This window comes from Podarcis raffonei, chromosome 12 (genome assembly GCF_027172205.1).
Source record: "Podarcis raffonei isolate rPodRaf1 chromosome 12, rPodRaf1.pri, whole genome shotgun sequence".
Taxonomy (NCBI): Eukaryota; Metazoa; Chordata; class Lepidosauria; order Squamata; family Lacertidae; genus Podarcis; species Podarcis raffonei.
The window spans coordinates 51,512,103-51,536,425 of record NC_070613.1 but is presented as its reverse complement, the minus strand read 5'-3'; the positions used below and the strand labels follow the sequence as shown (position 1 = coordinate 51,536,425).

The window sequence follows — 24,323 nt, the reverse complement described above, 5'->3', positions numbered from 1 at the left end:
AAGGTCTTTATTGAAGTTCAGTTTCATTTCCAGACGCGCAGCGCGCAACGCTACGTCTATGCCTCAGACCGTAGAAGTCCCATCTGAATCTCCTCCCCCCTGACACCAGCTTAAGATTCTAGCCTTACTCCACCTCTTCCTCTGTTCCTTCTTTCTCTGGGTCCTCCTGCTAGTCGGAGTTTCAGCCCTCCTAGATTCTTCTGACGCTGAGTCCCCCGACTCTCCTCCCCCCCTCCTGGCTCTTTAGGACCTGGCTCCCATTCCGGGTCTTCTGCTGTCCCGCGCTCCTCCACATTTGAACTTGGCGCGCGCGCGCAGCCTCCCACTTTCCTTCTGACCGTTACACTTGTGTCACTGCTCCCTCCTTCGGGGAGGCTAGCTGGACCTGGCCTTCCCTCCGTTTCCCCACTCCCCGATGGGGGCGTGGTTACCCCTGACTCATCTTCTCTCCCTGCTGGAGGAGAAGCTGGTCCTGACTCATGTGACTCTTCCCCCCCACTGTGCTCTGGTGGGGGAACTGGTCCTGATCCTCCGCTACTCCCTTGGGAGTCCCCTCTGGTTCCTTGTTTATGGAGCGTCCCCCCTGGGACTCGCCTCGCCCTTATCATAGGCGCCCCCTCCTGGGAATCTTCTGATTCGCTGGAGAAGCTCATGGAATCTCTCGGGCCACTGTCATATTCCCCTACGCTCCCCTCTGATTCCTCTCCTCCGCTCTCTATTTGCTCTCTCCCCTGCTCTTCTGCTCCTGAGCCTCTGACAGTATGTAACCCGAGGTACCACTGTACGAAGACCTGGACCCTGAAGTCACTTGGCCTACACGATACTGCTCCTGTTCCCTCACAGACCACAGGAAATGTTGTGTCCATTCTGGGATTTGATCATGCGAAGAAACACCTACTGAATCTGGTGAGTTGGGTCTGAATGCTAGGATGAAGGCAACATATTGATTTCCATAGTTCCTCTCCCCCACACCTGTTGTACAACCCATGCTTCTTCTGGGGTGCCTCAGTGCATGTTGCACTACTTCTGCTGCAGCCTGATGAGTGCATATTTTTTGTTGGTCCATGTGACAGAGATTGTACTCTGAACATGTACTCTGGTTAAGAACTTAATTCGTTCCGGAGATCCGTTCTTAACCTGAAACTCTTCTTAACCTGAGGTACCACTTTAGCTAATGGGGCCTCCCACTGCTGCCACACGATATCTGTTCTCATCCTGAGGTAAAGTTCTTTTTTTTTTTTATAATATTTTTATTCAAAAAGTTTTCCATATAAACATAACATACATAAACATACATAAACATACAAAAACAGAAACAAAAACAAAACAAAAAACATGTACCATTTCATATCCTAATTTCTTATACCTTCCTTCCCCGACTTCCTCATGCCTCCCTTTTCTGTATTCCAAATTCTTATCAATTACTCAGCAAATCTTCCCTTATTTTAATTTAAGTTTAAACTAACCTTCCTTATTCTCCTTGTCTTAACCATTACTAATAGTAACCATTTACTTTCAGTCCATCATCATTCTAACTTTCATTAACTTTGTGATATTTCTTTAAATAGTCCTTGAATTTTTTCCATTCTTCTTGCGCTGTTTCTCTTCCCTGGTTTCGGATTCTGCTCGTCATTTCTGCCAAGCCCATGTAGTCTATCACCTTCATCTGCCATTCTTCCAGTGTGGGTAGATCTTTCGTCTTCCAGTACTTCGCAATAAGTATTCTAGCTGCTGTTGTAGCATACATAAAAAAAGTTATATCTGTCTTTAACACCCCCTGGCCAACAATACCCAAGAGAAAGGCCTCTGGTTTCTTGGTGAAAGTATATTTAAATACCTTTTTAAGTTCATTATAGATCATTTCCCAGAATGCCTTAATCTTCGGGCACGTCCACCAAAGGTGAAAAAATGTACCTTCCTTTTCTTTACATTTCCAACATTTATTGTCAGGCAAATGGTAAATCTTTGCAAGCTTGACTGGGGTTATGTACCACCTACTGAGGTAAAGTTCTTAACCCGAGGTACTATTTCTGGGTTAGCAGAGTCTGTAACCTGAAGCGTTTGTAACCTAAAGCGTCTGTAACCTGAGGTACCAGTGTATTGTAACCCACGACTTCTCAGAGTAGTGAGAAGTTCCAGGCATGTTTATTCCTGTTTGGCTTCCTTTGGAAGGAAGCCACTGGAAGCTTCTGGCATTTTAAAGCATTTGTAAAGTGTAACTGTTATGTACTGAGTTGAATAGGATCCAAACTGCAGCAGTCTGATTGGTCCTAGAACAATAGGATCCAAAAGGCAGCAGTCTGATTGGTCCTAGAACAATAGGATTCAGAATGCAGCAGTCTGATTGGTCCTAGAACAATGCAGCAGTATGATTGGTTGGCAGGAACCACCCAATCATGCTCCAGATAGAAGTGAATCCACAACCTGATTGGCTTACAGTAGAATTCCGGAATTAGCCAATCATGTGCAGCCCATTGTGTAAATAATGTATATAAAGCAGATACTTTGAGGGGACATTCATTCATTCCTCCTCACCACTATGAGCTGAATAAAAAGCATGAAATCACTTTGCGACTCTGAGTATATTTCAGTAACTATTTAGTAATATTTTACAAATATACAGGGTGAACATAAATGGAAGCACACAGCTTAAATACGCCAGCAGAAAATTCTCAGCTCTCCAAAGAGGGTCACCCCCTCCAAAAAAGTGTTGTTGTTTCCCCCAACATTTGCTTCCTCCTTGAATTTTCTCTCCAAAAATGTAGCCTGCCTCTGAATATGCTGTTATTAATTTTTCCACGCATGCCTAGCTTGCCCCTTACTCAGGTGGAAAGGGGAGGGGAAAAGAAGAATGACTTACCTTCTTTTACAATTTTCTAGCCTTTTTGGACCCTAACTTACGATCTGGCTGACAATTTTCCCAGTGATTATCAAGGAAAATTTGCAGTCATTCTGGCACCATTACACCCCCGACCCCTAACTCTTACAACATAGTTATTTGGGAGCCGTGCTGTTGCTGTGCAACTGTTTTTGCTTTTATGAAGTGTGCTATTGTTGCAATGTATATCAGTGCTGGAAGCATAACATTACTGTACGTATGATATCATTTGAGTGTTCTTCAGGCATTGTTTCTGATGCTAGGCAATTATTTTGTCACACCCTCTCTTTTATGTAAGCAGAGGAAGAACCATTGCCCTTTCTAAACCACCCAACAGGTGCTGGCTCCCTTAGGCCATTGCTCTGGAATTGTGTATCTGGAATAAGTAGTTAACTTCCATCACACTCCACGTTTGACTGATGGCAAAATTGGAGACGTAGCCGTGGTGGCTGATAGGAGAACACAGCCTCCACATACTGCCCCCTGCCAAACGCCTATCTTGTTGCAGAGGCTCCGGTCCTGTTTCACCCAAGAATATTGTTTAATGGTTAGGTCTTTTGAAACCAGGGGCAGGGAATCTCCAGGCCACAAACCAGCTGTTTAGTCCTTTGGCCAAGTGGCAAAGCATGGGGGGGGGGCCCACAGGGGCAGTTGCCCCAAGAGCAAAATTGTTAGAGGCACAAAATTTCAACACCCGGTGCTCCCCCCATAGAACTGCATGCTTCTGTTGCTGGGCTCCATTCAAAACGGCTCCATTCAAAACCAGAAGTGCTCTCTCCAGACAACAGAACGACTCTTCTTTCCTTATCTCTGTGGCTACGATCTTTTTTTTTTTATATTATATTTTTATTGGTTTTCAAATACAAAAACAAAATTACACACTCCAAACATCTTAATTACATCTTGCTTCTCTTTTTGACTTCCCTCAAATTGTCCGCAATTCCTTCACTTTATTACTTTTTACACATTTCTACCCATTGTTATTAATGCTGTTAACTTCAGTTCATTTTTAAGACGTATTTTCACATTTTCGCATCACAGAGCTTCCTTAAAACTTACAAACGTAATCTGATTATCACTCAGTTTTTGCAAATATTGGATAAACTTTTCCCAATCTTCTGTAAATCTCTGATCTCGTCGATTCCGGATCCTTCCTGTCATTCTATCCAGTTCTGCATAGTCCATCATTTTGGTTCTCCATTCTTCTATCGTAGGTAGCTCCTCCTGTTTCCATTTCTGCGGCTATGATCTTTTGAGTGATGCAGATACTGTTCCACACGGCCCCGGGCGCTGACAACCCACGCTACACCACTGCTTTGGCAGATGCCCCGAGTGTCCCTATTTTCCAGGGACACTTCCAGATTTACGGAAGCTGTCCTGGTTTCTGATTTGTTCCCAGAATTTCCTTAAAGTAAAGGTAAAGGGACCCCTGACCAGTTGTGACCGACTCTGGGGTTGCGGCGCTCATCTCGCTTTATTGGCCAAGAGAGCAGGCGTACAGCTTCCGGGTCATGTGGCCAGCATGACTAAGCCGCTTCTGGCGAACCAGAGCAGCGCATGGAAATGCCGTTTACCTTCCCGCCGGAGCGGTACCTATTTATCTACTTGCACTTTGACGTGCTTTCGAACTGCTAGGTTGGCAGGATCTGGGACCGAGCAACGGGAGCTCGCCCTGTCGCGGGGATTTGAACCGCCGACCTTCTGATCGGCAAGTCCTAGGCTCTGTGGTTTAACCCACAGCACCACCCGCATCCCTTTTCCTTAGGACGTCCCTATTTTCATTGGAGAAGTGTTGGAGGGTATGGAGGCAGCTCTGTACAGTGAAGGTTTTTAAAAATTTTTATTATGTTTTAATATATGTTGGAAGCTTCCCTGAGTGGCTGGGGCAACCCAGTCAGATGAGCAGATTATTATTATTATTATTATTATTATTATTATTATTATTATTGAATAGGATGTCCCTATTTTCACTGGAGAAATGTTGGAGGGTATGCTTTGGCCCTTAAGCTCTCCTCTGGCAGGAGGCTGCCAGCTGCACAATCTGCACTTTCAAAGCTCTCACTTACCCAGTGGGAGATTAATCAGGCCAGGTCAGGCCAGCTAACAGCTTACTTGATCCATGTTTTCAAATGCATGCCCCAGGCCACTCACTCACAAAAAGAAAACAGTTGGTGGTTTGCACCACCAGTGGCCCTTCAGATAAGAAATAAGATCCCTTATTCTTGTTAACATTTTATATAAATGTCGCTTTGCCCCATGGTATAATGTATATATGTTTGTGTCCCTTTAGGTAACAAGCGGCGACGACAACATTGGATGTGCCACGCTGCATTCCTAGACGCTCTCACTAAAGAGTACACCTCACGGAACACAGTGGGACTTAATTCTGAGCAAACGTGACGCAGATTGTATTGTAAGAGATTTCGGTTTGCCAGAGAATGTCTGGTTTTGGTCGGGTTCTTAATTTGTCACCAGGCAAGGACTGCACAACGTGGCAACTGAATTGTACTCCGTCAGCCAGGAGGAAGAGGGGGCTTAACCCTTCTCACGACCACAACTTTTCACTGGAACATGCCCTCCCTGGGCCATGTTTAATAAGCCTTTTCAACATCCAGGCTCTAAAATGAGAAGAAGATTGGCAGAGAAACAGCAGCCTAGGTGGAGGAGGGTATTTACAGAGCAGGATTGGTTGCTACCAGAGGGATCCTTTTTCCCTGTTCTTCCCTATAAATGTTCCTTTTGCCTCCTCGTCTGTGTTTACCTTTACAAGCATGAGCTTGGGAATACATGTTTGCTAAAGTAATGTGTGCTTCCACTCTAATTATCAGATCAAGCTGCTAGTCCCTTGTGAGTTTCCTATTGTTGGCTGCAGTTTAATTAAAAAGCTTTCCCATGCACTACTTTAAAATTACATGTACGACTTACCAAACAGTCAACGCAGGGGAATTTAGGACCCCACCCCTCATGCTACGAACGCATCGAAATCGGTTTCTGCCATATATGGTACTTGTTGGTATCCATCTGTCTCGGGAAACAACGGAGGAGTGCGCCTTTGGGAGTGAATCACACTGTTGGAAGGTCGCAGCGTCTGCTGTGGCTGTAGATATGGAAGAGACATGTTTTGTTGCAGCTGGGGCAGATGAAGGCATCTAGTCGTGCTGCTTCAGATGAACCAGGGTGTTTCTTCTCTCCATGCTTCTCCCAGGGGTCGTCGTTCCTCCCCTGGTCCCTGTTGTGGATGCACAACGTGACTGTCTGTTTCTGCAAGGGATTCTCTCATGGCAGGGTTTGCTGCTGCCTAGTCTGCAAACATCCACAACTCTATTCAAGCATTATTTTATCTTTAAAGGACAAAGGAATGTCATGAGCCAGCCCTGGCTGCTCTACTGCTGACTCCTATGTTTAATGCCATTATTATTGTTGTTGTTGTTTAGTCGTGTCCGACTCTTCATGACCCCATGGACCAGAGCACGCCAGGCACTCCTGTCTTCCACTGCCTCCCGCAGTTTGGTCAAACTCATGCTGGTAGCTTCGAGAACACTGTCCAACCATCTTGTTCTCTGTCGTCCCCTTCTTCTTGTGCCCTCAATCTTTCCCAACATCAGGGTCTTTTCCAGGGAGTCTTCTCTTCTCATGAGGTGGCCAAAGTATTGGAGCCTCAGCTTCACGATCTGTCCTTCCAGTGAGCACTCAGGGCTGATTTCCTTCAGAATGGATAGGTTTGATCTTCTTGCAGTCCATGGGACTCTCAAGAGTCTCCTCCAGCACCATAATTCAAAAGCATCAATTCTTCGGCGATCAGCCTTCTTTATGGTCCAGCTCTTACCCTTCATCTGTAGATCCCAGGGTCATTCAGCTGCTGTGGAGCAGGTGCAGATGGGGCAGACTGAGGTGGGGGGGGCAACATTTTTCAAGTTGTTTAAACAGTATAATATCTGAATAAGTGTTAGATCAATCCTTTTCAGCTGGCAGTATTTCAGGACCTGTGAGGTGATTGAAGTACAGGACAGTTTGTTGAAAAGCAGCAGAGTCAGTGCACTCTGTACAAGATTATATGATTCCTAAAATGTCTATAGCGCCCAGTGTGTCATCGCTGCCAGGCACCTTGCTATTGGTAGGATCAATATCATAGTACCAAGGTGGATTAGAGCTGGCAGGCACTGATATCACATTGCAACTCTGGTGCAAAAATATTGCACCAGAAGAATTTGTATAGGAATGAAATTCCCTTCTGTGTTTTTTTTAATGCCATAACTGCGTATAAATTGGTTTACTACTGAAGCTAATATAACAGACAAAACAACCACTTTTATTTTTATATTGTATTATGTGTCAGGTGTCTGCTGATCAGCAGGGCAGATGGTAGCTCCCAGGAGCTGCAAAAATTAAACGGGCTAGCTTTAAAGTCGCATCTTGCACACATAGACAGCGGTATTGTATTTTGTAAACAAATCAAACAAACCAAACCATTTGGCCCGTGCTGAGTCTGTGGGCTTGATCTCTGCAAGCTGCTTTCCCCGCTCTGTTTTGGAACAACTATTTGCGATAGGCAAGCTGAAAACAGAGTGGAGGATGGATTACAGTGGCTCTCCAGCGCACAGGTTCATTTGTTCAGCTCAGTTCTGTTGCCACATTTCGGTCTTCCTGGGTGAGCCTCTTCAATACTGAGGTTATGGCTCAGTAACAGGGTTGACAAAGGGCTTGCCCTATCCCGTGCCATTCTGTCTGAACCCTTCTAACTTTTTGTGGCCATTCTACAGCAGGGCTGGGGAACTTGTGGTTGCCCAGATGTTGCGGGACTCCAACTTCCATCACCCCAAGCCGGCACAGCCTAAGCTCAGGAATGATGGGAGCTGAGCTCTAGCAACATCTGCAGGCCACATGTTCCCTGTTATGTACTGAGTTGAATAGCATCCAAAATGCAGCAGTCTGATTGGTCCTAGAACAGTAGGTTCCAGAATGCAGCAGTTTGTTTGGTCCTAGAACAATAGGATTCAGAATGCAGCAATCTGATTGGTCCTAGAACAATAGGATCCAGAATGCAGCAGTCTGATTGGTCCTAGAACAATAGGATTCAGAATGCAGCAGTCTGATTGGTCCTAGAACAATAGGATCCAGAATGCAGCAGTCTGATTGGTCCGCAGGAGCCACCCAATCCAGCTCCAGGTGGAAGTGAATCCGCAACCTGATTGGCCTACAGGAGAATCCTGGAATTAGCCAATCACGTGGGGCCCATTGTGTAAATAATGTATATAAGGCAGACATTCTGGGGGAACTTCCATTCCTCCTCACCACTATGAGCCGAATAAAGAGCATGAAATCCATGCTCGATTCCGAGTATATTTCATTCCCCATCTCCATCTTAGTGGGAGATGAAATTACTGCCTTCCCTGCATCCCTGTCCCCTCCAAAAGTAGCCAGACCAACAAAAATACCGGGTATTTTCATTCTGGTGGCAATTTCATTCTGCATGGCAATACAGTGCAACACTCCTTGTTTGACTGTATTGTACAGAATGGGGGGGGAGTAACAGTGTTATCATTAGTCATCCTTAGAAGGAGAGCAATGAAGTGACCGTGAGATGCTGCATAGAGAAACAGAGGCAGACGATTGCTATAGTAACTATGTAGGTCAAACAACACCAGGGCCAGCCTTGCCATTAGGCAGGAGGGGCAACCCACCACAGGGAGCAGATTCTTTTTGAAGTATCAAATAGAAACAGTTTAATCTATTTACCACTATGGATTGTGCAATTTAGCTGCCCTAGAAACCCTTTTGTGGTTGCAGAATAGTGTTTATAATATTCCTTTAAAGCACATTCAAAACACATTCTTACCCTCAAAGAATCCTGGGCACTGTAGTTTGTTAAGGATTGCTGGGAATCGTAATTCGGTGAGAGGTAAATGGCAGATAATTCTCCAAGGAGCAGAATTTCAAACGCTTTAAAGGTATATCATGTACACAGGCTAAATAAAAGCTGGATTTTCTACTTCAGTCTCCAAAATGTCTCCGGCTGCCTCTTGATAGCAACATGAAACAGGGCCTTAATGTACACAGATGGGTATTTATTTAAGTTCTAATTAACTGCTGGGTAAATTACAAAGTAAATTTAAAAAATGTTAATGCATGGCCTTCATTGCTAACCAGCCTCTGCTTATTAGAAAATGGACGGGTCTCTCAGTGCTGCAGGAAAATGCCCGCAATTTACAAGTGGCAATTGAAAATGCTTTAAAAAAAATTAAAAAACTTTTCTCCTTTTAAAATTGTGAAGAAGTGAAGAAGAGTTTTGAAAACGTGGAGCCTTGGAAACGTGGAGGTGCTGTATGGCAACTGGACCCGTGACTAGTCCCTGAGTCTGTTATTTACGGAGCTCCACCTCCCTCCAGTTATGTTCCCCAGTCCTGGATTGTGGCTTCAGAAGGGGTGAGATCTAAGTGGGGGAGAAACAGCAGGGTGATTGAAATATACTCAGAGTCGCAAAGTGATTTCATGCTCTTTATTCAGCTCATAGTGGTGAGGAGGAAAGAAAGTCCCCTCAAAGTATCTGCTTTATATACATTATTTACACAATGGGCTGCACATGATTGGCTAATTCCGGAATTCTACTGTAAGCCAATCAGGTTGTGGATTCACTTCTATCTGGAGCATGATTGGGTAGTTCCTGCCAACCAATCATACTGCTGCATTGTTCTAGGACCAATCAGACTGCTGCATTCTGAATCCTATTGTTCTAGGACCAATCAGACTGCTCCCTTTTGGATCCTATTGTTCTAGGACCAATCAGACTGCTGCAGTTTGGATCCTATTCAACTCAGTACATAACAGTGATGGAGAACAGGAAAGGCTTGAACTTCCCTTCCCATCCTCTGCCACTCAGGCTGTACAATCTCACAGATTTTTAGCCAGATTAAACTGATGGACGGGCAAAGTTTAAGGTCCTTTCATCACCCAAGCCAGGTCAAGCCATTTTGCCGCTTCTTGAGACGGATCAGCACAACACCCATGCAAGTCTGGGTGCCTAGTACTCAACGTCAGTCCAGTCATTTTGACATTTGAGGGGGGGAAACCACAACCTTACACCTCCATAGTAGTCAAAAGAAAGCAACAGGACATTAAATAACTAACCATTTGCTGCCCATTTGTGACACCCAAAATCCAGTACCTACTAGGAGGAACCGCCCTGAAGTGCTTGCCTATAGGTCAAATGCAAGCAACTACTTTTCATCAGCAAAATGTTTATTTTATTCACTCATATTCACCATAGAGGGTTCATGAGGTGTTCTGTGAGCCTTTGAGTCTGGCATTTTGAAACGGCAGGGCAGCTACAGAAAAATGAGAGGGCAAGGGGGAAGAAAGCACTGGGTCTTCCCTCTCTGCTGTGTCTGCCATGTTGGCAACACGACAAGAAGAGAAGTTAAGTTCGCAGCAACTTAATAGGAAGTTGCACAATGGTGGGGAGACTGGACTGACCTGCCCATGTCTGAAGATATGCCACTGAAGTCCTGCTGCTTCAAGCACCGGCCAGCTCAGACGTGTGTCATGATGCGATCATAAAGGAGTGGACTTTTCGGTGGTGGCACCTCAGCTTTCGAATGCTTTCATCTGGCATTTATATCACACTCATTTCAGCACCAGGATCTTTTGTTGGCATCTGCCTGTCTCAGTCAACTGTGCAGTTTTTACCAGCTGCCTTTTATTATGTTGCTAATTTTAAGTGTTTTATTGTTAACTGTTAGTTAATGCATTATCTGTATTATTACACACTGCCCAGGAGTATGTTTTGTTGAAGGGCAGGTGAGAGATGTTTCAAATTAAGTATTGGCCGGTTGCACAATGAAAAGGTGGAAATGCTGTAAGGTGAACTGTGTCCCAGGAGCTAGGTGGTTTTGAGTCTTGGCATTAAAATAAGACTGCGTGGCTGAGCAGTGGCTCAAAACACAGGGTTGTCATAGTGCTACTCCCATGAAAGGGAATAAGGGAAACAGGAACAGTTGCTCCTGAAAGCAAACAGCTCAGTTGCTCAGGCACTGGGAAAAGCTGTGCTTCAGACCTGATGAATTTCTGCCTGCCACACAGCTGTTGAGGACCCAAACGACAGGAACAGGAAGGAAACGGCAGCAACCCTGCTGCTCGAAATTATTCATCACTGGTTACATTCACAGTCTAACTTGGGCACATTCATAGAATTGTAGAGTTGGACCACAAGAGTCATCAGGGCTTCCCAAACTCGGGTCTCCCGCCGTCAATTCCCATCATGCCTGACCACTGCTTCTGCCAGCTAGGGATGATGGGAGTTGTAGTCCCCAAGTTTGGGAAACAGCGACCTCCTGCCGTGTAGGAATTTATTGTACACCGTGGGGCTCGAACCCACGACCTGGAGATTAAAAGTCTCCTGCTCTGCCGACGGGGCTATGCAGAGTGCCTCGGAGCGTTGCCGCAATCTGTGCAGGCAGACAGACATTCAACAGGTTCAGAAGGGCAGCTTTTCCTGGCAATGCCAGAGGAAGAGAGCTTCACCTGTTGGAATTCCGGCTTGGCGCGGGCAGGGTGGCGACAGCAGCCTGCGCAAAGAAGCCCAGCGAAAGGCTGGGTGAGATTTCGGAGCCGGGCGTTGAAGGCAGAGCGGCAGGAGGCAGCCGGGCAGCCTCCCGGGAAAGCGACGCCGCCGGGCGGGGCGCCGCCTCCGCGGGGAACGGCGCAGCCCTCTGGGCGGAAGAGGCGCCGCCTCGCCATCTCGTGCCCGCGTCTGCCGCCAGAGCGCGAGGAGACGGAGAGCGACGGAGGGACCCAGCGCAGCGGGGACCATGCCTGCCGCCGCGCCGCCGCCCCCCTTGCGCCCCGCCGCCGGGCCGGCGCCCTCCTGCGGCTGCCCCTGCGCCCGGCACCATCCCGGTGAGTGGTGCCCGCCTTGCGCCGCGGGGAAAAAAGCCCCGCGTCCCGTTTCCTCAGCGGGGCAGCGGGGGCGACCCCCTTGCCGAACCGCCCCCGCGGGACCCCCCGTTCCCTCTGCCAGCCCCCCCTCCCGGTTTTATATCAGCTGCGTGAGTTTTTCGCGCGCTCCCCTCGGCGGGAGTTTCGCTGCCCCGCGCGCGCGGCCAACTTGAGACGGGAGAGGGAAACGTGACGAGGGGAAACGTGTGAATGCCTCGCCCGCCTGCGCAGGATCCCTTGGAGACCCCACTCTACCCCTCTACTCTCTACCCAGCCTACCCCTCCTCTGCCCTCTACCCGCACCCTATCCTTTACCCCACCCCTCTTCCTACCCTCTACCCCCCACCCTACTCCACCCCCAATCCTACCCCCACCCCTCTTACCCTCTACCCTCACCCTACCCCACCCCTCCTCCTACCCCACCTTACCCCCACCCACCCCTCCTGCTAACCCCATCCTACCCCACCCTCCTCCTCCCCTCTACCCCCCCTCCTCCTCCCCTCTACCCCCTACCCCCCCCTTGTCAGCCTCCTTATTGACACCCCCACATTTATTTGCCCTCATTCTGTGTTTCCTCAGGTGGGGGGGGGAGGTACATGGTGGAGGTTTTTTTTGTTTTTTTTTAAAAAAGAGGATCCTCTTTAAAAAAAGAGGATCAGCAGGTGGGGGAATACCCGGTAGATCTGCTGGCGAGAAACGATCCTGAGCGTATGTAAGGCTGTCTTCTAAGTGCTTGGGAGAATCTTCTCCGGAAAAGGCAATGCCTAGCTGGGTATCGACTGGTTTCTATCCCGGGCAGAGCTTGTTTCAATGCGGGTTAAGAACTTAATTCGTTCCGGAGGTCCGTTCTTAACCTGAAACTGTTCTTAACCTGAGGTAGCACTTTAGCTAATGGGGCCTCCTGCTGCCGCCGTGCCGCTGCTGCACGATTTCTGTTCTCATCCTGAAGCAAAGTTCTTAGCCTGAGGTACTATTTCTGGGATAGCAGAGTCCGTAACCTGAAGCGTCTGTAACCCGAGGTACCACTGTAGTTAACAGAATCAGAGAATCGTAGAGTTGGAATGACCCACGAGGGTCATCTAGTCCAACCCCCTCCAGTGGACGAATATTTTTGCCCAACATGGGATAGCCTCCTAAGCAGGAGTGTCAGCTTGAATAGAGTATTGGGGGTTGGGGCATAATTGATCGAATGATGCAGCACACACACACTATTTGAATGGCAATGCCCATCAACTTGGGCAGGGCAGCCCCCTCAAATATTTTATGGGGGGGTGAAGGGACCTTGGCCCCCACAAGTTGACTCCTGTGCTAGCAAGAAGTGAGCACACTGACCTGCTGTCATTTCTCCATTTATTGCCCGTGAAAAGTATGATGCAGTTGCAAAACAGCAGCAACAACAGCAAATTGTGATGTGAACTAAACGTCTGCTTCCTTTCATTGGCTGGGATGGGAGTTGGAAAAAGTTTTGTATATTTTTGGTCTTGGGATCTCTAGTATCCTGGGATAGGAAGAACAAAAGAGCCCTCCCAGCGCTCCCTGACTCTGACTTTCTTCCCCAGGTGGCTGTTAGTGGTGATCAGATACAGTAGCTGTCAAAATTAGGAGAGTAAGTAAGCATGGACAGAAGATGGACTTTGTGGTCCCTTGGTGACTTAATGGCCAATAGGGGTGGCGCCACCTGTTGGGATTTTTTGCAAAAGGATGCCAGACCAGATGCGTCTTGGCCAGTTCCAGATTGCCACATCTCTTGTTGCGCCGGATTCCACTCTCAGGAGTCGCTTTACACAAATTAAGTGTTACGGAGATCCTTTATATGTTTTCCTGCTTTATAAAAATTTAAAACGCATCAGTAGACTATGTGGCTGCTGTTTTTTTGGGTCACTGTTTCTCTACCTGCTGCTTATTCTGCTTCCATGTGATAGGCACAGGATAAGGTAAAATTTCTAAGACTTGTTGAAGCCAGGAAGCTCTTCCCCTCCAAACTATGCTACTTGCCCCATCTTGATAAGAAGCTGCCTTGATCTACCTAGCGACACTGGCAGGCCCAATCTACAATGACTGACCTTCTACATGCCAGATGCTCTGTTACTAAGCGATGGCCCTTCTGCAAAGTGTGAATCAATGAGGACCCTTTGAGGTGAGGTCTGACCCTGCTCTGGTCAGACCTCACCTGGAGTACTGTGTCTAGTTCTGGGCACCACAGTTCAAGAAGGACACTGACAAACTGGAACGTGTCCAGAGGAGGGCAACCAAAATGGTCAAAGGCCTGGAAACGATGCCTTATGAGGAACGGCTAAGGGAGCTGGGCATGTTTAGCCTGGAGAAGAGTTAAGGGGTGATATGATAGCCATGTTCAAATATATAAAAGGATGTCATATAGAGGAGGGAGAAAGGTTGTTTTCTGCTGCTCCAGAGAAGCGGACACGGAGCAATGGATCCAAACTACAAGAAAGAAGATTCCACCTAAACATTAGGAAGAACTTCCTGACAGTAAGAGCTGTTTGACAGTGGAATTTGCTGCCAAGGAGTGTGGTGGAGTCTCCTTCTTTGGAGGTCTTTAAGCAGAGGCTTGACAACCATATGTCAGGAGTGCTCTGATGGTGTTTCCTGCTTGGCAGGGGGTTGGACTCGATGGCCCTTGTGGTCTCTTCCAACTCTATGATTCTATGATTTGCTTGGGAATATTCAACCTTACTAACTAGGTGTAGGCTGGGAGAGGCACGAATCAGAGCTTGCTGCAGGATCCTGCTCTGTCCTAGAGTTCATTTCTCATCATTAGAGGCTCATGCCTGAAAACCATCGCCTTGGTGGCAAAGTTGTTCTCATGTTCTGAAGAGCAGGGACTGTTTCTGTCAGAAATGCAGGCCTAGGTCTCCATCGTTGCAGGATAGTGAATGTAGTTTGTGTGTGGGGGATGGATATATCTCATGGATCTATCAGCAAAGTGGTTAAGAGGCTGGTCCTTTTTATGTCGCCTCCAGCTGCTTGCATGTTAAAATGGATATTAATGATGTTGGTTGTGTTCAGCTTTGTGCTTCTTAATGAGTTACTTTCTCCAAACGTTTGTATATCTTCCTTTTCAAAACTTGGAAAATATTTAATTAGAGAATCTTGAAGTCGGCTATAGCTGTGGAGGGTGAAATAATTGTGGTTGGAGAACGAGGTGAATATTATTTCAGAGACTTTTTTTTTAAAGTTAAGTTTGCATTCAATGAAAAACATCACAGTATTCTCATTTGCCCAGTTTCGAATTCAACAGCTGTATTAAAACTCCTTTTTGTGTGTGGCAAATCTGAACCAGGGACACTTGGCCCAGTTCACATGTCACATTAAACTACAGTTTAAAGTTATTATTTTAATATGAATGTGCCTAGTGCTAGTAAATGCTGCTCAGAAGTTCTCGCTCTAGTCCTCCCTTCTTGCTGTGCCACCAAGAAAGAGCCACTTTGACTTCTTGTGATATCTAAACCTTGACTCATGGTTTGTTTCTCTCTAAGCAAACCATGACTGGTAACCAACAGTTTGTTCTTGGTTTACTGCTTGTAGCTTGAAGAGAAGAGCAGAGTGCGAACTTTTTAGCAGGGTGGGCGAACACATAGTTTTTAAATACGTTTTAATGTGAATTTGCAAACGACTGTATGTTTTATTGTGATATGAGAAGTGGACCACTGTATTGATGTGTTCTACAAAAAAACACTTATGAAAAACAACTTTTTAAAAAAGTTGTTTTGGCTTGTTGTCATGGTACACATTCCCATGGCCTGTGATGGGAATTCATTAGAGTTCATGTTAACAACCCTTTCAGCAAATGAGCAAATAATTTATTGCAGGAAAAATAGAATCTGGTTTGTGTATACTGCTATCCATCCTTTTTTGTTAAGAAAGAACAAAGCGAAGACTTTTGATAAAACTTAGACAGGTGTCATTAAATTTGCAGGAATTTGGTGGATTGGAAAAACAACCAAACTTTTCAAAAATCCAAGTTGTTTTAGCGTTATAGAGAAAATCAAGGCTATCTTGATGTTTCAATCAGTGTTTGAAACTCACATTGTTCTAGGTGCATTTTGCGACAGAATTAGCACAAGCAGTTTCTGAGCTCTGGGCGCAGCACTGCGGCTAAGATTTCAGATTAAAACTGCAGAGTGGAAGGAAAGGAGGATCTTTTTCTGCCTCCCCACTTCTAGCTACTCTGAAGACTGGAGAAGAGACCCTCTTAAGAATATTAAGGGCGTGGGCAGGGGAAGGACTAGACTACGTGGAAAATGAACATAATATTTTAGCTGCAGTTCATTCATTTTCAGATTTATATTTTTGATATTAAAAAGTGTGCTTAGACATCCCTTTGTTGCGCCCATAACCTAGGTTTAAGGTGCCATTTAGCTCCTAGTTTTCATATTTGAACACTGGTTTCAATTCTGCTGAAAATAATCATTTTTATGTTTTTAAAGCATGACTTCTAAAATCCGGTAGTTTCAAATGAGAACAGAAAATGCCATACTGTACTTAAATGAGAATAGGTTTGGGACTCTACAGTCATTTTTGGGGGGAAGGGGGCATATTTCCACTCCACATAAAATGAATGCGTTCTAGTTGCTTCAGAAACAAGCAAACAGCAGACTTTGTGAAGGTGCTAGAGCTCCAGCTGTGTATTTTGTCAGTCATGCATATCTGCCTTTGGAAGAAGCTTACGGTAGGTTGTTAGTTTTGGCTTTCGCTTTCAGGTTGCCTAGGTTTTAAATGTTGAATGACTGGAAAGGAGCACACAGGGACCAAAGGGAAAGCATTCAACGTAGAAGGGAAGGCGGCTGCGATGTGCAGTCTGGGAGCGTTTCTGCCATAGTCCCCCAAAAGTCGAAAAGTAATCTCTCTTAGGCTTTAGCTCCTCACTCTCTAATGGAGCCAGTTGCCCCTTAGCAACTTGTGCGTACGATGTATACATGCTAAGCTTGATACTGTGACGTAGGGAGAGGGTGGAAGCTTAAAATATTATAAATAGATGCCTGAACATTAAAGAATCAAGCTGCATGGATTGTGTTAGTGCAGTGGGCGGATAGTTAACATGAATCTTTTATTTCCGTCGAACACTTCATAAAGAAATGCATAACTTTTTCATTATTTGGAGGTTCGATAGATGTCACCATGAAAAATACAATGTGAACAGTTAATATGCTTCCTTTTAATATGGTGTTTATGCTGTGCGAATATTTTTGCTCTTGACTTCAGAGCTATGAGTTAAAGAGGGGAAAATGCTCCCTTTTTAGAAAGGCACCTCCTTTTTAAAAGCTATCCACTTCTCTTTCAGTCCATACAAGATATGTGTACTTAATAATAAGAGGAACTATGGAAATTTACTTTGGTATCGTCTTAAAATTTAAGTATAGTGCCAGTTTGTAACGAATAGGTTCCTCACCACAAGAGAGAGTTGTGGCTGTATTCAGGGTCTGTGTTATGATCCATCAAGGTAATAATGGTTTGGTGCTTCCCCCCTCATTTCTGGGTTTTCTTTAAACAATGCCATAATAGCTGAACTGGGCAAACAGTAATTAGTGTTAGTCTTCAAAATGCAATTTGAAACCATGGTTTGAAAAAGCATTGTAAACCAAGGCTTGGACTTGGGAGCTGACCATAGCTGCCTTAACAATCACCACTTGAAACTATGGTTAGAACAAATGGAAGAAGAAACTGGCATGTGGGACAGGAAGAAGGATTCTGGTTCAGTCAAACGGAGTCTATGTAGACTTCTTTCTCTTGAGACAGTTTAATTAACAACAGATAAGAACTGTTGTATGGCATAAGTTTTTGTGGATTAGAGTCCACAAACTTATCAGAATCTTAGAAATGATCCACTTTTGCGAATGTATAATGAGCTTCAGTTGTAGCAAGAAGGGGTGGAAAGCTTTGGGGTTTCACCCCTAGACTCCAAGCTTAGAGGTGGTCCAGGCCTCTTTGTTTTCAGGAAAAGAAGTGTCTTGTTCTTAGGTTTCTGGAAGACCAAATGACCGGACACTCAAGGCAGTTGCCCACCCCTTTGTTCCTGGCTGTTTCTGATCCATGTGAAAAGACAATGCAATGGTTTAAAGTGGTTTTTAAAAATGTTTTATTATCTTTAAATAAAAAAAAATTACCCTTGCTGTTTTGCACTGAAGTAAGATGACCCAGTCAGCTCAATTTCTAGCTACAAGCCTGAATATTTACTTTGTGTCCTGCTTTTGTTGGTGGGAGTTGCCACTGTTTTCACCTCTCTCCCTCTCTCTCTCTCTCTCTCTTTCTCAGCAAGGTACTTGCCTTTTCAAATATACCAACACATTCCTTTTTTTGTTCTCGAAAAAGCTATGCAAGGAATGGCAATTCACTCATAATGGATTGTGTAGGAGGGTGCTTGAGATTTGTTGAGGCAGACAGAGGGAAATCTGAAGAAAAAGAAGTTGTAGTAGATCAGTTTGCAGATGGCTTTTTGCATGGTTATTGCAAAATTTGTTGTCTGGGTTAGTAGCACCAAAGTGATCTCTCCTTAACCTCTTCTTCTTCTCCTCCCAAATATATCCCACAAAGCAGCGGAGGCTTAGGATCAGAGTTTTCCTTGTCCTAGATGGACTCCCTTCCCAGGTTGATGAGCCCCACTTGCCCCTCACTTCCTGTGCAGAAACCACCTTCTTGACCATTGAACCCACTTGGTCTCATCTGTTCAATTCTCCAGAGCCCGTCTTTGCATGCAGGGAAAGTCCCTGACTCACCAAGGGTTTGAGACCCATTGGCTACCCTCACCTGGTCTAGCTGGCCAGTGGAAGCCGTTCCCGGGATGTGACCACTGTCGCATGCTGACAGCTTCTAAGAGCCACAGGTGAGAGCTGAGTGCAGAGTGATGACCAAAGGTGGACAAACTACCCCAGAAGGTGCATCCCATGCACAATATTCCAAAATAACTGTGCCTTAACTAGCATCTGACCTTGTTTACAAGGGCTGAAGAAACAGTGGGGGAAAGCTTTCAGAATAAATAGTGGTGGCTTGGATGTGCAGAGATAGGCTAAACAGGTTACTAAGTTTAGAATAATAATAATATATAATAATAATTTATTATTTATACCCCGCCCATCTGGCTGAGTTTCCCCAGCCACTCTGGGCGGCTCCCAATCAGTGTTAAAAACAGTACAGCGTTACATATTAAAAACTTCCCTGAACAGGGCTGCCTTAAGATGTCTTCTGAATGTCAGGTAATTATTTATCTCTTTGACATCTGGTGGGAGGGCGTTCCACAGGGCGGGTGCCACTACCGAGAAGGCCCTCTGTCTGGTTCCCTGTAGCCTCACTTCTCGCAATGAGGGAACCGCCAGAAGGCCCTCGGCGCTGGATCTCAGTGTCCGGGCTGAACGATGGGGGTGGAGACGCTCCTTCAGGTATACAGGACCGAGGCCGTTTAGGGCTTTAAAGGTCAGCACCAATGATGCCTAGTACCAACTCCAGCATATTGTCTTTCTCCACCCTACCTGGAGATGACAGAAACCAAAATGTATTGCATGCACAATATGTTCTCCGTTATGGGGTCTTTCCCCACACCTTATGATTAACGGTATAAATAAATATGAAGAAAGGGCTTGTGCCTTTCTGCATATGCGTATGTAGCCATATTCTGCAAACGCCGAGGAATGAATGTGATTGCTAGAATGTGCTGTTGGCACAGCAATTGAGGCCCGTTGCTTCTCTTCCTTTTCCTTAACCTGGGCATTTTAACGCAACAGACTTTGCGTTTGTTTCTTGCCGACTGCCACCCACGTAATAGAAAATTATGGAAGTCAGTAAAATAAAATAAAAATAAAATCACAAACTGACTGCCTCTGGCATCACAAGAGCAAGATGATACCACTTAGCCCCCCTCATCCCTTACTTAACATTTGTGATCTCTGAATAATTTTTGTATCCCTTGAGGGGTGGTCGATATCATCCTTTAAATGTAATTAGCCATAGAACAATGCAGCGTGTTGAACAGACTCACTTAGAACCTGCTCCTGTTTTAACAAAAAAACCCCAAAGCCCCGAAGCCAGAGGAGCAGTCTGACTCAAGGCAGGCTTCCTGTGTTCCCTTTACTTCAATAGTTTATTGAATTATATACAGTCTATGGTGTCTGAAAGTTGTTTATCTTACCTAGGAATAATTTGCTTCACTGTAAATTAAAATAGAACATTTCCTGACTTCCTTCTGTTCCTAGTATAATTTTATTTAGTCCAATTATGGCGCTAATGTGAGCAATTACCTTTACGCATAAAGGAGGCTTTCAGTAATCCTTGTGAAAATGATCTGTCACTCAAGCAGCTTATTTGCAGAATTCTGAGGTCTAGCAACAATAAAACCACAAAGTTAAGAGAGAGATACAAACCCAGAACAATAAAACAAGCTCAGTATTATACTGTGTACAGCACAGAACTGAAAACACCTGCAGGGACAGACTTTGGTAATGTGGCGTCCTGAGCAGACAAAATTTTGCGTGTCCTGCCTCTCCTACCAATATTTCTTATTTTCACAATTATTCCTTTTGGTTCAGTTGCTTTTAAAAAGGATCATATCAATAGGTACCCGGATAAATATAGGTGTTGTTGTATTTTATTTTATTTTATTTTGCACCCCCTTGGCTTTGTGCCCTGTGTGTGCGAACCACTTTCACTATCCTAAATCTGGCGAAGAACACCCATGAAATGTGTACATCAAAACTGCCAGCTGTATCATGGGAACTTCAGAATCCAGTTCTTAAAAGACCCTGGAGAACAGAAGAGTCTTAGCTTAGTGCTAAGAAGGCAACAGTTGGGGAACTTTGCTGTGGGACGCATTTCATCGTTGAGGGGCTGCCACTGAAAAGGCCTTAAAACTGGAAACATCATCTGTTTGGGTAGAACGCATAATCTATAGTTTTCTTATAATATGAATATTCCTGTTTTAACAAATGCGTTCTTTTTGTGTACAAATATGTTAACGTTAAAGCCTGTTTTCAATATTGGCAGATGTTTTTATTCAGAATGTCCCTTGAGATAAAATCTGTTCCCCCTGCAGAAATGATCAATTACTTGTCCTGTCGTATAAAATTAAGTCGGTCTCGTTCAGTGCATAAGGAGCTGATAGATCTGGGGAAGTATTAAGACTGCTTTGCAAGTTAATGCATAATATTGATTTCCCTTTGTAAGCTGCCTTGTTAGCAATGTTTGATCTGTATCTCCAGTATTTAACCACTTAGTCCACTTAGAAACAAAATTATTTTGGGAGTTACACTTCAGTTCTCAGCAGGTATTATAAGAATGCCTTGCTTTGGTCTCTTAAGGGTGATGTAGATGGGACTCTCTTAACAAGAAATCTTGGACTTCCGGTCAGCGCCAGCGACGAATGGCGAATTCCCTCTGAGCTCCGGAGGGAATCGGCTCCGCGGGGACTGGGTCTGGCCGCTGCGGCGAAGCGGGGACCCAAAGAAATCACAGGCGGTGAAGCCTGTGAACTCGGAGACTCGGCGGTCTCCATTTGCGCCCCCCCCCCCGCTGCGAAAGAGCCTTTTTAAAGGCTCCAGAATGGAAAGGGGGTGTGCGGCACGGGGCTGAGAGTCATTTACCCTCTTCGCGGAGTGAAGCCTCAAGCCATAGTCGGAGAGCGCTGATTTCTTTTTCTTTTTTTAATTATATTTATTAAAATTTTCAAAAAAATATAAAAGAAAAACAGAAAAGAAAAAAGAGAGAAGAAAGAAAAGAAAAAGAAAAAACAACAGTTGAAAAAACATTACTTACATTCCATGCCCAATTTCCTTGACTTCCCCACACCTGCCCTTCTTGTATTCCAATTCCAATTTTTAGCTCAGCAATTTTTGTCCCCACACTTTACCTTGTTTCCTCTAATTCAATTTACTTAATCAATTTTAACTTATAAACCTCAATCTTTATATTTCAAAACTTATTCTTAAAATACTTTTCCTAAATTCCCCCCATCAATTTAATTAACCCATTTTAACTCAAAAACCTCAGTCTTTATACACCAGAGAGCGCTGATTTCTTTCTGGACAATTGGAAGCTAAAACAACTACCCGTGAGTAGGATCAAGCAAATATTTTGAGAAATTTTTTAGTAAATTTGGCACTGAAACAGGAAAGGTACAAACAGGAAGTCTGCCTTTCCGGTCTTGTAAATAGATCAAAGCAAAGAGACTGTAAAGCTGCAACTTTGAAAGACGTTAATGAAAGGCTTAAAATCCAGCACCAAAAATGCGATCTCCCCCCTGTTTGCAGGGACAGAGGGGTGAAATTTGAGTAATATTTATCCTGCAAGAAAAGAGGAGTAAAGGTTTATCTGCTGCCTTTAAAACCTGGGAACGGACTGCCTATGACAGGGAAGCCGATTACCAGGATGAACTGTCAACACTTCAAGGGTAAAGAATTTTGACTTAACTCTGAAAGAAAGATACAGTGTCTCCAGTACTGCTATTGAAAGTAACTTTTAAGGACATTGAAACTGTGGCTCTTAAGAGATATTGGGGACTTATAAGGACCATATTTGTTTTAAAAGTTGCAAAGTGAAGTTGGAAGTGTGTCCCCCTAGAGGAGACTATGTTGTAATAACAACTAAGCCACTAAGTAACTAAGCTGTGGAAAATTCCTCTTCAAAACAATTTTTTCCAGGCGTGAGACTGACCTTGGGCTGTGCATGAGAGTGTTATGGCAGATGGAAAAGGGAAGATAGAGCTGACACAGGAAAAAATCACCAGGTCTGGCAGACAATACAAGACAGATATTACACACCAGAGAAGGGCTTCAACATCTGGAGCAGCAGGCACAGCAGGAGCTGCTGCTTTGCAAGTAAAGCCAAAAGCTATGTCATCTGAAGAGTTATTGGCGCAAGCACTTGGCAAGATTGATGCATCTTTGGAAAAATTAGCTAAACAGGTTGCAGAGACAAATAAACAAGTAGCTGAGGCCTCAGCAAAAATTGATTTGAACACTACAAGTATTAATGAACTGGGAAAGAAGGTAAACTCTAATACACAGTCCATCGAAAAGCTATTGGAGGAATCGGCCTCGACTCGAAAGTTATCTGAGGAAGCTAAGGAAATTGCAACCGTCGTTCAAGAAAAGATACCACCGGTATATAAGAAATTAGAAGAACACGACCTGACACTGTCTATGATAGAATTACAAAGAAAGGAGAGAAATTTAAGAATTTAAGAATCAGAGGAGTACCTGAAAGTGAGAAAGACAATCTGGTAGACTTCCTTACAAAGGAACTAACAGATTTTTGGCAACAGGACCTGGGGAAAGAAGAATTCAAGATAGTGAGTGCATTTAGACTTGGCAAAAGACAAGGAAAGAATAAAGCAAGAGATTGTTTGATCACCTTAAGAACAAAAGAAGAAAGAGATAAAATTTTAAATTTGCACTACCAAAGAACTCTGGAAATTGAAGATACATTTGTGGAGATCTTTAAGGATATACCTAAACATATCTTGGATGTAAGGGCCTATTACAGAGATCTGGTTGTTCTACTGAGAAGAAATAGAATACTCTTCAGGTGGGAATTTCCCCAAGGTCTGTCTTTCAAATACAGAGGAAAGAAAATAAGAATAAGGACAGTAAATGATAAAGACAAGTTCTTGAAAGATCACGAGGAGGACCTACAGAAGGAGGAGGAGCCATACGCATCAGGAAAAGGTATTCTAGACATAGCAAACTTATCATTTGGACTCCCTGGCCCAGGGAAAGACAAACCACCGACAGAAGAAGAACAACAACTTGGTGCAGTTGGAGGGAAAACTAAGTAATTTACCATGGCGCTGCAACTTTTAAGTTGGAATTGTAATGGACTTAACTCCCCTCGAAAGAGAAAAGGTATTTTTCATATTTTAAGAAAAGAACAATTGGACTTGATATGTTTACAGGAAACACATGTAATGAGGCTTCACAGGAAAATACTTATCAACAAGAGATTGGGACAAGAGTTTATTTCGTCTGACAAGGTCAAAAAGAGAGGAGTGGTGATATACGCAAAGGAGAAGCTTTTACCGAAATTAATTTTCAAAGATGAACAAGGAAGATATTTGGCAATTGAAATTCAACTTCAAGGAGAGAAATTTTTGATTGTAGGGGTGTATGCACCGAACGAGGGGAAATCTGAATTTTTTAAGAAGTTGCACGAGACCCTTTTGGACTATATGGACTATAATATAATCCTGATGGGGGATATGAATGGAGTCGTATCTACAAACATGGACAAGGCACAAAAACAGGTAGTCACCAAAGATGGTAGACTACCAAAAACTTTCTTTGAAATGACTGACAATATGGACTTGATTGACATCTGGAGAACTAAGAACCCCCTGGGGAGAGAGGGAACTTTTTTCTCTGAAGCCAAGATGACATGGACTAGAATTGACCAAATTTGGATTACTAGAGGAATGGCACCAAAGATAAAAAAAGTGGAAATCTGCCCCAAAACTTGCTCTGACCATAATGCCGTAAAGATGGAGATGAAGCAAACAACAACCGGCACCTTTAGA

At 44.5% G+C, this 24,323-nt stretch overlaps 1 protein-coding gene across 1 annotated transcript in view; it reads left to right on the top strand.

The window, feature by feature from the left end:
• The first annotated feature begins 11,650 nt into the window (after positions 1–11,650).
• DCLK3 (doublecortin like kinase 3) overlaps positions 11,651–24,323 on the top strand; it is a 34,724-nt gene continuing 22,051 nt past the window's right edge. The window contains exon 1 of the mRNA XM_053359509.1: positions 11,651–11,770. Coding sequence (XP_053215484.1) covers positions 11,683–11,770 — 88 coding nt within the window. The 5' untranslated portion in view covers positions 11,651–11,682. The remainder of the gene's footprint in view (positions 11,771–24,323) is intronic.